Consider the following 14,827-nt stretch of genomic DNA (forward strand, 5'->3'; position numbering starts at 1 on the left):
TGAACCATATGGCAAAACCCCACATTCCTGTTGTTGGTGAGAAACTTGTTGGCCAAAAAGGGAAACATCATCACTTGATACTTAGCAAAACGATGATGACAGTAAGAAATCAATGTGCCTGTTCCCTCCTACAGCCTGGGTTGTGAAAAATTCCGTTTGGATTACAAATTACAAATTGAGAAAGAGGACTAACCAAACCAAATCCCAGGGCATCACTACCTACAACTTAATTTTGATATTAGCATTGTTTTAACTCACTATTGCAGTCAATATGATTTTGGCTTTGTAGCTGATGTATCAGTCTCAAGAGAAGTATGAATTACTACCCTAAGGAAAGAAGAAAACAGCCACTAAAGTAGTAAGAGATACCATGAACAGCAACTGCTACAGTTTCAGATGTAACCAAGACTTAATAGTACTGCCACATTCTGAGTACAGATTCCCACAACCATTTTGGCTGTTGAGCCTAACTGAAGAGTAGACAAAACCAGTTCAAGTCCTCTAAAAATATTCCCTTAGTACTAGAAATTGGAGGAATAAATGAAAGAAGTTATCATAATTATAAATACACTAATAAAACTTGAGGTGCAACTCAACATGTAAAGCAAAAAGGATAGATGACAACTGAAATCAGATTCAGTGGAGAAAACAGAGCCCGAAAAAATATAAAGCAGAGGCATAGCACAGTAACAGGCTAACGAAGTTAATGAACTCTAGTTTGGCATTGTAAAACATGGAAAGTGTGTTACATACTCGGTCAGAAAAGAAAATTCTAAATGGAATGGGTGCTACAGCAGACTCTGGTATTTTGCTCCCTAGAGAAATCAACCTGATTGCCATGCTTTACTTAATGTTCATCACCATAATAGGCCAGCATTTTCAATTCAGTCACTGGTAATATAGTGACATGATGTGACTTACTTAAACAAGAGAATGTTTTCAGTAGCAAAAATTAACCTAAGAAGCTGTATGAAGACATCAGCATTCACATTCTGTTTGTGGCTGTATACCCATACATCTACACATTTCTAGTTTTGTGTATTCAATATTAAACAGGTACATTCCTAATAAGTACCTTTTTTGGTCAAAACACATCTAAGAAAAGATATTCTACCTCTTGATCTCAAAAAGCTTTAATAAGCACTATACACATGACAAAAACAGCCCAGCTTCTTAAAGACAACCTTGGCTATAATGTATTAACAAAAAAACCCAACTGTTTGTTTCACAAAATAATTGCAAACCAGGAGGTTTCCTCTGATTTGTTACTCAACCTTGACAGACTATCTACCTGGCATGGTGAAACTCAGAGCCTTTAATCCTCTCACAAATTGTAGGAAATACACCATTACAGAATCACAGAATGTGAGGGATTGGAATCACAAGTTTTTGGAGATGCAGCTAAAATTTCATGGGTTTGTTTTCCTACCTGATCTGCACTGTGAGTGAGCATACTGCAAGTACAGTGCAAAGAGCAAGCCACTCTATCATATCCCCACTCTGCAGCTGCCTAGTTAGTTGATTTAACCACAGCAGCAAGTCTTGAGGGCACAATGCAGAGTTGTGTGCAGAGGCAGCTCAGGATTGGTAAAACTCTCAAGTTGTCTCCGAACTACCCAAATTAAAACCTCTTAACATGAATTATTTTGCTATGTGACACTGTCACTCACAGGACATACATAAAATGGAAGAAAACTTATATGAATATAGACACAATGACATAGACAATGTACATACTTATAGCATGATAATTCAGGCACTGCCATTTTACATTATGAAACAGTCCTTGGTTAACGCTTATATTATCCCCATGGCACCTCTCTGGGATCCCAGAGAAGATGTTTGTGTCAGCGTTGACAGTCAGAGCTTTCAGCACTTGAAGCTACCTAAAAGTCAGCCTCTAAAAGAACTGAATTCGTAATGGCACTAAGCATCTTTGAAAGAGACGCATTTAAAGTGAAGTTTCATTGGTGTGTGGTCTAGAGTTCTCTTCTTCTAGTAAAGCTATTCTTTGCTTGAGCATCCTTACTTGTGTTTCATGTCTCTCCACCATGGCCATCATTTGTGATTCCAACTTCTTCAGCTTATTTTGATGTTTTTTCTTTGCTTTTTCATAAGCTGCTACCAAGTTGCTGTTAGAAATACAAGGCAATAAAAGTTAATTCAAAAAGGCTTGTTCACAGCAAGTGCTACAAAAATCCACCCCAAAATCTCACCTTCAGGGCACTTCGAAGTTGGAGTACTGATCATCTTAAAATTTGCTAGTGCTTTAAAACACATTAGATCCAAACCTTACTGATCCAAACCCTGATCAGTGCTAATCTGTGTATCCTTTTTGGGGTGAGTGCACACCTTTGCCACTAAACTGGTTAATGAAAACATTTTTTAACATGGCTTAAAAGTGACAGCCAGAAGTTGCCAGTGATGACCTTGCAGAGGACTGTTTGTGAGTCAGGACACCACTGCATTAAATATATAAGGCTTTACAAAAAGGCTGCATGGCCAGAATCTGCTTACAAAATACAGCATTTATTTTGCGTTTGCCATTTTAAAAAGTAAGACTTGGAGGATGGCATCTTGTGCTAAGTTGTCAGCTGCTAAGTATCTTCTGTGCCTCCACTTTGTCTCAGTAGGAAAGGCTGAGATGGGTACTGCTCCTCACCACAAGGGCTTTCAAGTATAACTTATTAATGAAAAGTGCATTGTGAGTGACCAGCTCCTTGCAGGAGTGACAGCTACACTCCATTATATCCAGAACCTGAGGGAATGGCAGGAAGATGTGCCAGGAGAGGTTTAGGTTGGACATTAGGAAAAGGTTCTTCCCCCAGAGGGTGGAGGAGCACTGGAACAGGCTCCCCAGGGAGGTGTCACAGCCCCAGGCCTGACAGTGTTCAAGAAGATACTGGACAACACACTCAGACACATGGTGTGAACTGTGGGGTTGTCATATGCAGGGACAGGAGATGAACTCGATGATCCTTGTGGGTCCCATCCAACTCAGGACACTCTATGATGTTCTCAGTTCATCCAAACACAGTGCCAGTAAAACCTACTGATTTAGCAATAAAACTTAAGTGTGATTATCAGAGCCAGTTTACTAAGAAAGAGGCTGGAGCCGAAGAAAAAGGAGCAATTTTAACCAAAATAACAGATGCATAAATCTGACTAAATGGAGGGTTTGTTTTAATAATAATGCATTTACTATAACTCAGTATCTTTCGGCCACTCTATTAGCTATATAGTTTTCAGTGTCCTTACTGGGAGGTTTGTACCTCCCCCAATCTCTATTATATAACCTTAAAGAGTCAACTCCTGTGAATGCAAAGATCCACAAACTGCTTGCAGGGGGATGATTACAGTACCTTACCAGAACACAGTAAAAAAAACCCCAAACAAATCAAGAGTGTATCCATCTGCTGGTAGATCCTTCACCTGTTTGCCCTTTTGAGGTCATTAACAAATTCTGCAGATTGCTGATGTCTGATTTCACTGCTCTTTGTGAGTCTCTCCAAAGCACTCACTAATTCTTGCACTCTAGCTTTCAGTTTCTTCTCCCTGGATCAGGAGAAAAGGAAGGAGAAAACTATTGTCAAAACAGAAATAACACTTCAGCTCGCCAAAGCATATATTGTGGTCAAGCTTCTATCTGTGCTGGCCTGACAGGCTGAAAATACTTTGCTTAATATTACTTGGATAATACAGGAGGGAGTTCTTACATTAAACTTTTCTAAATATTTGTTTTTATAACATTCACCATTTTAGAATACAGGATCACAGGTGCAGCAGACAAAAGAGAAAACAAATTTTGCTGGTGGGTCATGGTTTTGTATGTACCAAGTCACGCTAAGAAATAATCACAAAGATACATTTTTATTTTCAAAATACCTGGAACATGCCACGTACTGTGTCTTGAACGAGACAGCAAAGAAAACTGCCAAGGGAAATCAAACATCAGAGTAACCATATAGCATATGAGGGTTGCTATTCACTTACTAAACAAACTTTTTACTTAGAAATTACTATAGATCCAGACCAATTCCACTGATTTCAGCTACCGCCTCACCTTTACCTGGGTAATTTATGCTTCAGTCTGTATTACAGTAGATCACTAGTTTTTTAGAAGCTAGCAGCTAGCGGCAGTGGGAAACAGGAAAAGTTAAGAAGAAGAGAGTGGAGTACAAACAGCAGTGAGGTTTAAAATGCCAATAGTTACCGATACTTAAAATACTTACCAATTACGAACCAAAAGCTAATCACATGAAGCACGCCAAAATGGAAGGCAGGTACCTTATGATATTTTTACATTACAAATATCTCTACGAGGGAAAGAAAAGGCCAACAAGGCAGAAGCTCTGGGGAGGAGTCAGCATTACAGGCTGGGGTTTAAGCTGCCTTTAAAAAGCATTTCCCAGTGCAGGTGAGCGTGCATGAGGCTGGTGGCTCTTCCCGGGAGCTCCCTGCTGCAGGGCCCATGGCTGCCCACAGCCTGCTCCCGTACACGCAGGGGACTGTCCCACCTCTCATGTGGAGACACAGGAGGCCTTATCTGTGACTTGTCCTCATGGCACAGGCAGGCCAAAGAGAAAAACATCAGATTAGGAAACAAAACAAAACAAAAGAGTAAGAATTGCAGAGAGCTGGCCCTAAACCAGCAGAAAGTTAGATTTTCAATGTCAAACCTTACAGTTGGGAAGTTTGCATGTATGGAGACATTTGTCTATGCTTTGCTACCTAAAACTGTTTTGCAGAGATTTGCTTTTCCCTCCTGTTTTCTTTTGCAGTGCTGCTAAGCAAGTAAACTGGATTTCATCCCCAAAACCTAAGTACCATTAGCTCTCACATAAGCCCAGTAATCCCCACAGGAATGAATACCCTAAAGTTTACAAAAGCTCCTCCATTTTGGCAAGAGACCCCACAGATGCTCCTGGAACCCCAGCTCACCAACCTGCAGTTCTGCGGCGGGCCTGGCAACGGCAGCATGGTACAACCAGACAGACTGACGGCACACGCGGCACGTCCCACCGCGCCCGACTGCAGCAACAGAAGGGCTTTCACCAAGTCAGCCAGGGAAATATTGCAAGTCAGCAGTTTATCCCAAAACACTGCAGACGCTGGTTTACCCGCCAAAGCAAAAAGGGTATAAGAGGGGCCTTGTTGATGAAGAATCATCAGTATTCTTTATGTGTCCCTTTCATTGAAGGGAAAAAAATCTTACAAAACCATGGCACAGGGAACTGCTTCTACACTAAGTTTTCAAATCACTCTGTTTCCCTAGTGGCTGAAAGCTCATTGCCATCCATCCCAAATACAAATTTTATTTTTTCTATCATATCTTAGCTGTCAGAAAGACTAAGCACAGTCTAGGGTCAAAATTTGTTTTCTGCAAAGAAGGTAAGAACAAAAACTCCCCAGGTTTTTACTTGTAATAAGAAATAAATAAAAGAGCTGAGACCTGGCAGAGGCCAGACCTGTTATCTAACCAGTGTGACACTACTGATATGGGCCATACAAGGACAGAACAGAGCAGAGCAAATCCGGTGCTTGTCTGCTCCAAAGAATGCCATGGCCAGGGGCTCTGGAGAAGGCACAGGAGCTCTGTGCCCACCTGCTACCTAGCATGAACAGCAGGTCCAGCGGAATAAACATTCCAGTACCTGTATGGGGAGAAAACTAAAGAGGTTGATGTAGCTCTGGAAACACTGCACACATTCCCACAGGAAAGAACCCTATAGAGCCACAATTTCCTGAAGCTGAAGTCCTTAATGCACCTGCTGTAACAAAAGCTGGGTGCAAAAGAAACACAGTGGAAAGACTTGAAGGAACTTGTCAGGAATGGTAAAGTTTGTCTGCTATGGTGACTGTTACCTGATAAAGCTATTACATCACAATTTGTCTGATTTTGCATCCACTCTTTCAACCAGTCATGCTCAGTCCCAAAGTCAGCTAAAACATCACAAGGTATTTCTTTACATTTGGCCTGTAATATCCTTGTCTTGATGCTTGCCAAAGATACAGAGCCAGCTGAGTGGTAAACACCCTGGGCCTCCACAGGCTAGTTAAACAACTTTCAGACACTAGTTCTGAACCATCTAGGTAACAGTGGGTAATTATCCAAATCTACAGGTGCCTCAAATTTAGATTTATATTGGCAAAACACACATATTCCCGAAGCTGATAAGGCCCAGATAGTTCTTTTGGCTTTTCTTGATGTCTTCAAGTCACTTGGAACAGCACTAGGTAGTGCCTACTCCCACCTCAATCTCAGGGAAAGTAACAGGCAGTTTGTTTGCATGTGCTGAAATATCCTAAAATCTTACAAAACTACCACACAGGGATCTGCTTCTGCACTCACTGTTCCTGATGTAAAACATGGCTTTCTAAATATCTTTACTTCAACAGGCATTTCATGGAACAAGTAACACCTGGGTAGACAGACACAGCAGCAACAGTAAAGGCACACTAAATACCTTGGTTTAGTCTCAGAAACGGAAATGCATATACACTTGGTTAATGACTATTACATGCAAAAACATGTAAGGATTTCTGCTGCACCTTCTATTTCAGTAGCAGACGAGAGATCTCAGAGCTGTACCCCACTGGCTGGCCAGCAAGTACTCTATCCCTTTGTCAAAATCCCATGCCTCACAATGCTATCTCTTCCCACTTCTCTCCGTTTCTATCACTGATCACCTCAGTTTGGACAGAAAGAAATGTCCTCATTTGTGTCTCTCCAAATCTGATTGCTTAGCTGGCAGCAAACAGGAGTGATAATGAATCCTGAGGTGCTCCTTTATCCTAAGGTATTCCTTTAATGCCTTACAGGGGGTAGCTGTCTTTACTGGATTTCTAACACCACTTCACTTTCCTGATTGCTATTAATAATCAGCAGCATATGATGCATCAGTCACTACATGCTTAATAAAACAGAATATTTTAAAACAACAGTCCTCATCATAGGCATTTTCCAAGGATGAGAATGTGTCAAAGCTGCGAAGCAAGGATGGAACTGCATTTCATGTGACAATGACATGAGTATCCTTCTGATACATCCTGATAGCCACACGGCTGTGGCACGGCCTTCTGCTGCCAGACACTCCCGCAGAGCACGAAGAGCAAACTAGTACAGAAGCTGCCATGCCAAACTCACATTATCACACCCCATGGCTGTGAGAAAGCATTTATGTATGTATTTTGACGGGAACAGGGGAGGAGAAACAAGTTTTTTCAGGAGAGCATGACTTCTGTGAGTTGGTTTGACTGCCGAAGTCAGCACAACTTTTGCTCCCAACAGCCCCTCTTGCAACTGGCTGCTGCCACTGGAGCTGCAGTAAACAGCGGCAGCACCTTGTGTGCACAGAGAAAACGAGCACTTGCTCCCAGAAGTGGGAACAAGCTCCTGATGCGAGGGCATGGCTGCTTCCAACACATGGGCTCTCTGCTGCTGGGCACTGGAGAAGTCAGCTGGGGAAATCCCTGACTGCACCCTTTCCAAGAAAAAGCTCAGAGTAAGTGTGTTCAGAGGCCTACAGCCTACTCCAACATCCACTAAAAACACTATTTTCAGCTAAATGCCTAATATGCTCGTAACGGAGACTCATGTTTTGTATTTTCACAATCAAAACACTCTGTGGGCAGTTGCTAAGCAGTTTTCAAGGACTGTTTCAGACTTACAGGATGATTTGAATAGAAAGGCAAGCAGATTTAGCAGATTTCAAGGCTACTGCTGCACAGGGGGGAATTCTGCCAGAGCCATAAAGGAAACTATACAACATCGGGCACATTTCTGCAGTTTCTGTCAATTTGGCTTCCGCACATTGACACCATGTTTGGCCTAGAATAATGTAAGCAAGGTCTTGCCCACCTTGTATTTTCCCTCCTGTCCGGGCTTTTTCAGACATGTTCGGGTTTCATACGCCAGAAGTCTTCCCAGGCAGATTTTCCTGCCCTTGTTCCTTTCCCTGAGAATTCCCCAGTGTTGCAAACAGTAAGATGCTCTTCCCTGGCACACAGAAAGCTGATTTTTCTGCCCCTGGCTTGGAGTGTAGCCAGCCCACTCCCCTCTTGTGAAAACACAAGCTGTCATCCCTCTGCCCTGGGGTCAAGAGCACCCAAATCTCTTACCAAATCTGGAGCAAAAGAGGAGGTAAGAATGCCAGAGCTGGGCACACGAGCCAGGGGCCTTTAGGGCCTGACTACCCTTGCCACCCTCAGGAACGTATTTTTACCCACCAAGGAGCATTGCCTGCTACAAGCATTGCCTGCCCCCTTTACATTTCGGCCTCTCCTGTCAGAGTGGCACCTTTAGCTTCAGCTCAGCATCTACCCCGGGCTTTGCATACCCAGAGTCCTGATGCAGCAGATGGGCTGTCCAAGGGGACAGAGGACCCAGGTTTCCCAGGCACAGGTCCGTGTGCAGGCTGGGCAGCCCCCAGGAACACAGGGTTTTGGGAGGGGAGAGAGAGAGAGAGGAGAAGCACCTCCTGCATGGCCCCTGGCTTTCTGCACGGTCCCCGCTTTGAAGGGGAGGAACAGACCTTCCAACCCACACTTCACTCCTAGTGCCCTTCTTAACATCCTCCTGTAGTTTTAAGCCTGCCATGCTCCCTCGCTTCCCCCTCTGCCTTTTCCAGTTCCAGCTGAACAGGGTGACACCTTGTGATTCTGTGACTGTTTTTGCTAGGCGTTGGACTCCTCTCAGGAGATAACAGCTGGACATTTAAAAGGAATGCAGACAAATTATCTTCTAATCAGCAGTTTAAACTAACATCTAACATCAGACCTGCATGCAGAATCCCCAAGCCAATTTGGATGCATGCCTGCCTCACTGGTACGGTTGGCCTGTTAAGGAAAACAACTAATATTTAAGGGAACTTTGTAAAGAGGCAACAAAACAACACTTTGCAAACACCACAAGAGCCTTAAAATCACCCTCTTCAAGTGCCACATCTTCCTGTCTCACCCTCTTGAGCATCAGTGGGCATGAGAACATAGAGGAGTCTTCTTGAGAAGACTGAGAGCGCTTTACAAACCACTTTGCGGTGTAAAATGATGTACTGTTTTCTTGCTGATTGTGAGATGCTTAGAGCAGATCCCAAAAACCAGAGGGTACCACAGACGTGTTATACCACTGGCAGCAGAGAAGCAGGCCAGGTGTGGTCCTGGAAACAACAGACTGGCAGCTAAAAAGAGGGAACATGTTCGACATGCCTGCCGAATCCGCTGCTCAAACCTCCCACCCAGCTTTGCCAGCCCAGCCTGGAAGCCTTCCAGATCCGGAGGTATTTGGAGCTCCCTGTGACACTTACACCCAAGTGCACAGCAGCTCAGCAGTTCAGATGCCACATAGTGGTATGGAGAATTATTTATTCCATGTCAAAAATAGAGGAAAATGATGGTTATTTGTGATGCGTGTAGGAAATACAGCGACCTGAGGCACTTTTGAGGGATCTGTCCCTTATATCACCATGTGTCATCTCTTTTCTTGTGAGAAGATTTCTCTCAGTGGGGCTCTCCAAGGGGTTTCCAGAGACAGGTCATGACTTCTGAATCCCTTAGGCAGCCAAGGGAAACCATGAGAGGAGACTGCAAGGTCATAAATAAGAGAGAGATCCCCAAAATTTGCAATGACTGCAATCCATGCCAGCGTCTGGCTTTCAAATGCCTCAGAGTTGTGTATCGCCTCCTTTAATGGATGCAATAATGCGAGAACAGAAATCAGTAAATGTTACTGACAAAATGCAGCCAACAGTGTGTCAGAAAAACTCACCAGTAGCTCCTGAATACTAGCCCCACCTACCTCCCCCCACTTTTATCCACTGCATGTTCATTCTGAAAGAGGATTTTACTGATTGAATTCCTAAAAGCCATTCGAAATCCTTATCATTACAATATGATGTGTTTTAGGCATTCCTCTCCTCATTTCCAACACTTAGCCTTACTGATGGTCAAGGCAGGCCTAAATCTCAGAGGTGCTTCTACCTACTCCTGGATTCTGCTATGGTGAAAATAAGGGTAGCCCTTGAAAACATGCCAGGCTAAGATGATGTCACATGAAGCTTACAGAAGTTTAAAATACAGGAAGGTGGTTTGATCTATCTCTGACTGGCACTGTGTCTGGAAACAGCCACTGCCATGGTTTGGCACAGTTTTCTGTTGAAACAGTTGCTCTCTCAAAAACAGAAGTTTGGCACAACACAGGGTTGTGGTCTTTGGACAGGTATAAAGACCTAAGACAGCAAAGAACACTGCCATGTCTCAATAGACACATGGAAGCTATTGCAATAGGATGAATCACAGAATGTTAGGGATTGGAAGAGACCTCAAAAGATCATCTAGTCCAATCCCCCTGCTGGAGCAGGAACACCTACATGAGGTTGCACAGGAATGTGTCCAGGTGGGTTTTGAATGTCTCCAGAGTAGGAGACTCCACAACCCCCCTGGGCAGCCTGTTCCAGTGCTCTGTCACCCCCACTGTGAAGAAGTTTCTTCTTGAATTTAAGTGGAATCTCCTGGAACCTCTTGTGTTCCAATTTGAACCCATTACCCCTTGTCCTACTGTTGGTTGTCACGTCCTACTAGACACACATGCAATTTCCACTCCAAGACAGGCAGGGCCATAGCTCTGTGCAAAATGCACTTTTTGTTAAAAGAAGTGTTTATCAGTCCTACTGATTAGCAACCTTCTCTCCCTCCATGGTGACTTCCCAATTAGTACCGTCATTTATGAGGTTATCTCTCTGTTCAAAAGCCGTCAGACATGGTAAATATGTCATTTCTTTGTTGTGTTGCCAGATGGAAAGTCCCCTTTTATACGAGAGATACTGAAACAAGTCTAGACTGACACAATTCACGTAACCCTGCACAGTCATCAGAGATCATAATTTTCTGCCAACTAATGACCCATCTGAGGTCTGAACAGTCAGTGTAGTTACAAAGTGTTTGTCTGCCATGGCCTTTAGCTAGTTACTGTCAGAACCTTCCTGCTCCAATATTTTAATAGTTATAAAGGACTCTCTAAATACATACACAAAATACAACCCCTCTGCAGATAGAAAAGCTATCAGCAACTGGAAATAAAAGAACAGACTGCAGGAGGACCTCAACAATCAAAGCATTTCTAATAAGGCCTGGGAAGTGGGACAAGTTTCAGGGCTGTCAGCTTGGCCATCTTTCACAGAATGAAATAACTTAGTAGAAAAAAAATAAAAGAGTAGTTGTATGACCATTATTATAATCCTGCTAAAGCAAGAGCATTTCCCATCTGGAATTTCTGCTTCCTCCCTGCCACCTCTAATGCATTTATAACCTGGTATGTGTTTACTAAGTTATAAACTCATACAAGTCACCTATAGTGCTTCCTTCCCCTGCCACCACAGAGTAGAACATACTAGCAAGGAAGATGTCATTTAAAAGTCCCCATCAGAGACTGTGTAACGTGCTTAATTTTGGGGTATTCAACCAGATCCCCTGATAAAAGTGGCCTCTGGCGTGATCACCAGGGTGTCAGTGCCAGGCCATGGGGCTGGTAGGAATACACTTTTTCCCTCCCAAGAATAAACAAGGTTCTTTATGCATGTGTCAAACTCGATAAAAAACACAGGACTCTTCATGTCTATTGACACATTCCATCATTCCATCAAGAAAGGAAAACAAAATGCTAAAGGCTCTGTCAGAAAGCGTTTAGTCTTGGTTGGAACAGGATGTGTCTCTCATTAGTGGCCTTAGCCTACAATACCAGAAATTGGGTAACATAGACATAACTTTTACAACACAGAACTTGAAGGTAATTTTCAGTTCTACCAGTTAGCACAGTGGTCAAGGAAGAGAAAAGCAATTTCTGTGGAAAGCCCTTAAGATGAGTATTAACGCTGAACACTGCTATGGGAAAACCTGAGTCCTACTAGAACAAATACATTATGAAACAATAAAGGAAGAATTGCTCCTACTTTAAATTTCTGCTGGTGGACACTAGCAATGACAACTGGGGGTGATTCACAACATGCTGCTGGATTCCAGATTTACAAGAAAATCCGCATATGCAGAGAGAAGATAGGCTACCTCTGTGAATGAGACTGTTCTGCTGCTAAGCCATTTGCAGATTATGAACAAATAAATGCTTCCAAACCACAGCAAAATCCAAACCGTAACTGTGTCTCGCTGTTTTATTTGGGTTTCACTCTGTTTCTATTAACTGACAAGAACCTGACCGTTCTGCAGCAACAGGAGGACAGAATGGGAAAGCAGCAGAGGGGGGAGCTGCCAGGGCTTTTGTCTCTGTGAAGACAGGATGGGGAGGAGGCAGCAAGCAGGGCTGCTGATTGATATCACATTATCTGACAAAGACTCAAAGGCAAATGGATTTTTGCCCCTATCCTCGCAGCTGCTGTCCCCTGCACCGGTGTCTGTTGCCTGGAGTAACTACAGGCAGGTCCAATTGCTAGATGCGTGCACTAACTGCAATCAGCACTGACATATTCCTGAACACTGGCATTTAAATATCGCCTCTAGACCACAGATTCAGTGTGCGACATTCACTGGTTTCACATTTCCCCCAGCAAACACAGTTACTGGGCAAAATATTTTCTGTTTTGAACTCTGATCCTCCTCCTTTGGTGGGCGAGGAGTGTGGGCTATAGGAGGAGCCACCAGGATCTCTCCTCATTCACACAAAGTGCCAGCACTTGTTTTCCCACAGAGGCGGGAAGAGCTTTGAAGGATCAGCATGTGCTAAGTGCAAAGAGTTACATCCATTTGTCCCTAAAGATATCAGACCATTCTGCATTGTTGTAGCATTTGCAGAGAGGAAAATGCAATCTGACTGTTCAAAAAATTCTTTTGTGGATCCATGATGGTATAAATTTCATGGTGAAATCTGAAGTTCCAAGCATCTAGGATGGGAGTTAAGAACCGCTGGTATTTTTTAGAACAGCAGTGGCTGAACAGGCTGCAGTAAGCTTTTCCATGTGCTAGATGGACTTTCTACCGACTTCCAGAGAGAAAACTTGATGATAAGGACACTGAGCATTCAGCCTGATTTAGCTGCCACACCTATTAGGGAGAAAAATACCTGGTCCATGCAGCTTGTGTGAACTGTGCTTGAGCCCCACTGGCAGCAGCAATCACATTTAGTACAATCGTATTTCCATTACCCAGAGAGTCTTCACTCCAAAATTTATGTACAGTTTAATCCGATTATTTTTCTTCCCCATTTCTGCCTGACAAACTGTACTTTCTAGGCCCCTGGCTGGAAATCCATGCTAATCAACTTAAGGCCTAGTAGATAAAGCAAAGGTTTTTTCTTCTCTGTGTTGTCAGCAAACCACATTTCAAGACTATACTCAGGCCTTTGCTAGCTAAGGTCACTGACATCTTCTCGAAATCCAGGAGTAAACAACAAGAACAGGAAAAAGCTGCAGCTCAAGTGAAAACAGAAAATGCCAGCGGAGCTGATCACACAGGGATGGGAGTGTACGGGGTTTAAGGGAGGCCAATGGCTCTATGCAATGTTTATGCAAATGACTTTGTCGATGGCTTTTATCCACCCCACCCCACCCCCCAAACGACAGTTTTGATTATTTTAACCACAGAATTTTGTTTCCTGCATCAAGCAAATGAAAGACTCAGCAACTGTCAGGCTATTAAGCAAATGGTATGAGATGTATTGATTCTGCAGTAGTAATGATCTTACATTTTTACATAATGCCTTTCAGTCTTAAGTATCCCTAGGCACACTACGAGTTGCACCTATGCAAAAAAGCACTTCAGGAACAAAACACCACAGCTGCCTGAGAGGACATTCCACCATTAAAGAGGCTGCAAACACCAGAAAAGCAAAATGCACTCTTCCCAGCTAAAATTCTTAGCAGCATTTTTGACTGGTTCAAAATAAAATAACCAGATAGCCACGTCTTAGAAAAGGTGGAACAAGTACTGAAACAACTATTGAAACAGTGAATATCTCTTTTATGAAGCTTACCACATAGCTGGTGCAGCAAAAACTGCTGCACAAACACCTAGTTAATGTATAACTGTACTGAAAGCTTTGGCTTTTGGCTTTGGCTGTTGATAAAAGCAGCTTGTTAAGACATCAATTCTCTCTCTCGTTGGAAAGCTAATACTTCAAACAACAATGTCACTCATTACTGAATTGTTGATCTACTTACATACTCGGGAGGCAAACGCAGCATCTGAGTCATCAAAATCACTGCAACTCCCACTCCTGTAATTCCTACCCAAGCTCTAATCTGTGACCAACCTTCTTAACCAAAGATCACACTTCAAATCCTGTCTTCACTCAAGGTTTTCTCCATGCCCTCAAGCGAGCCACATCACTGTTTTGTGTTTCATTTTCTTGCCTGAATATGGATATTCCTGATACTTCGAGGGTTTCTTAAAGGCAAAGTTAATTTGAATTTTAGAGAACTGTAAGGAGAGTGGAACTGAGCACCATGTGAAGCACTTCCATTGGCTCAAGAACACCACCAAAAGAGAAGGTGAGGTTAGAACTTTGATCCTTTTCCTTCTCACAAGACAAATATGTGATCGGCCTTAAAAATCACATGAGGCTAAAAGCAAAGTCTCAGAACTAAAACCTGTCCTGCACCTGCAGAACAAATCATGTCTCTGGTGAAGGAAGCTGCTTACCGCCTGAGTGCACTTGTCAGCTCAGCAGTCAGTTCACTCTCGTTGTACGGTCTCAGCTCAGCTAGTGTTAACGGTGTTGCGGTGCCATCACTGCATTCCTGAGAAATAAGGAAAGGTAATCTCATTTGAAATTTCTTAACAGTTTAATGGGAAAACTCTGAAAACCTCTCAATTCACAGCTGCT

General features: G+C 43.1%; 1 protein-coding gene across 2 annotated transcripts in view; it reads right to left on the reverse strand.

The window, feature by feature from the left end:
* Positions 1-1,951: 1,951 nt before the first annotated feature.
* Positions 1,952-14,827, reverse strand: part of MCC (MCC regulator of WNT signaling pathway) — a gene marked incomplete at both ends in the record, with an annotated part of 199,321 nt that continues 186,445 nt past the window's right edge. For both annotated transcript variants that reach the window (XM_080362879.1, XM_080362880.1), the window contains 3 exons: positions 1,952-2,132; positions 3,433-3,555; positions 14,644-14,741. In XM_080362879.1, coding sequence (XP_080219005.1) covers positions 1,952-2,132; positions 3,433-3,555; positions 14,644-14,741 — 402 coding nt within the window. The remainder of the gene's footprint in view (positions 2,133-3,432; positions 3,556-14,643; positions 14,742-14,827) is intronic.

The sequence above is a fragment of the Nesoenas mayeri genome (assembly GCF_963082525.1).
Source record: "Nesoenas mayeri genome assembly, chromosome: Z".
NCBI lineage: Eukaryota > Metazoa > Chordata > Aves > Columbiformes > Columbidae > Nesoenas > Nesoenas mayeri.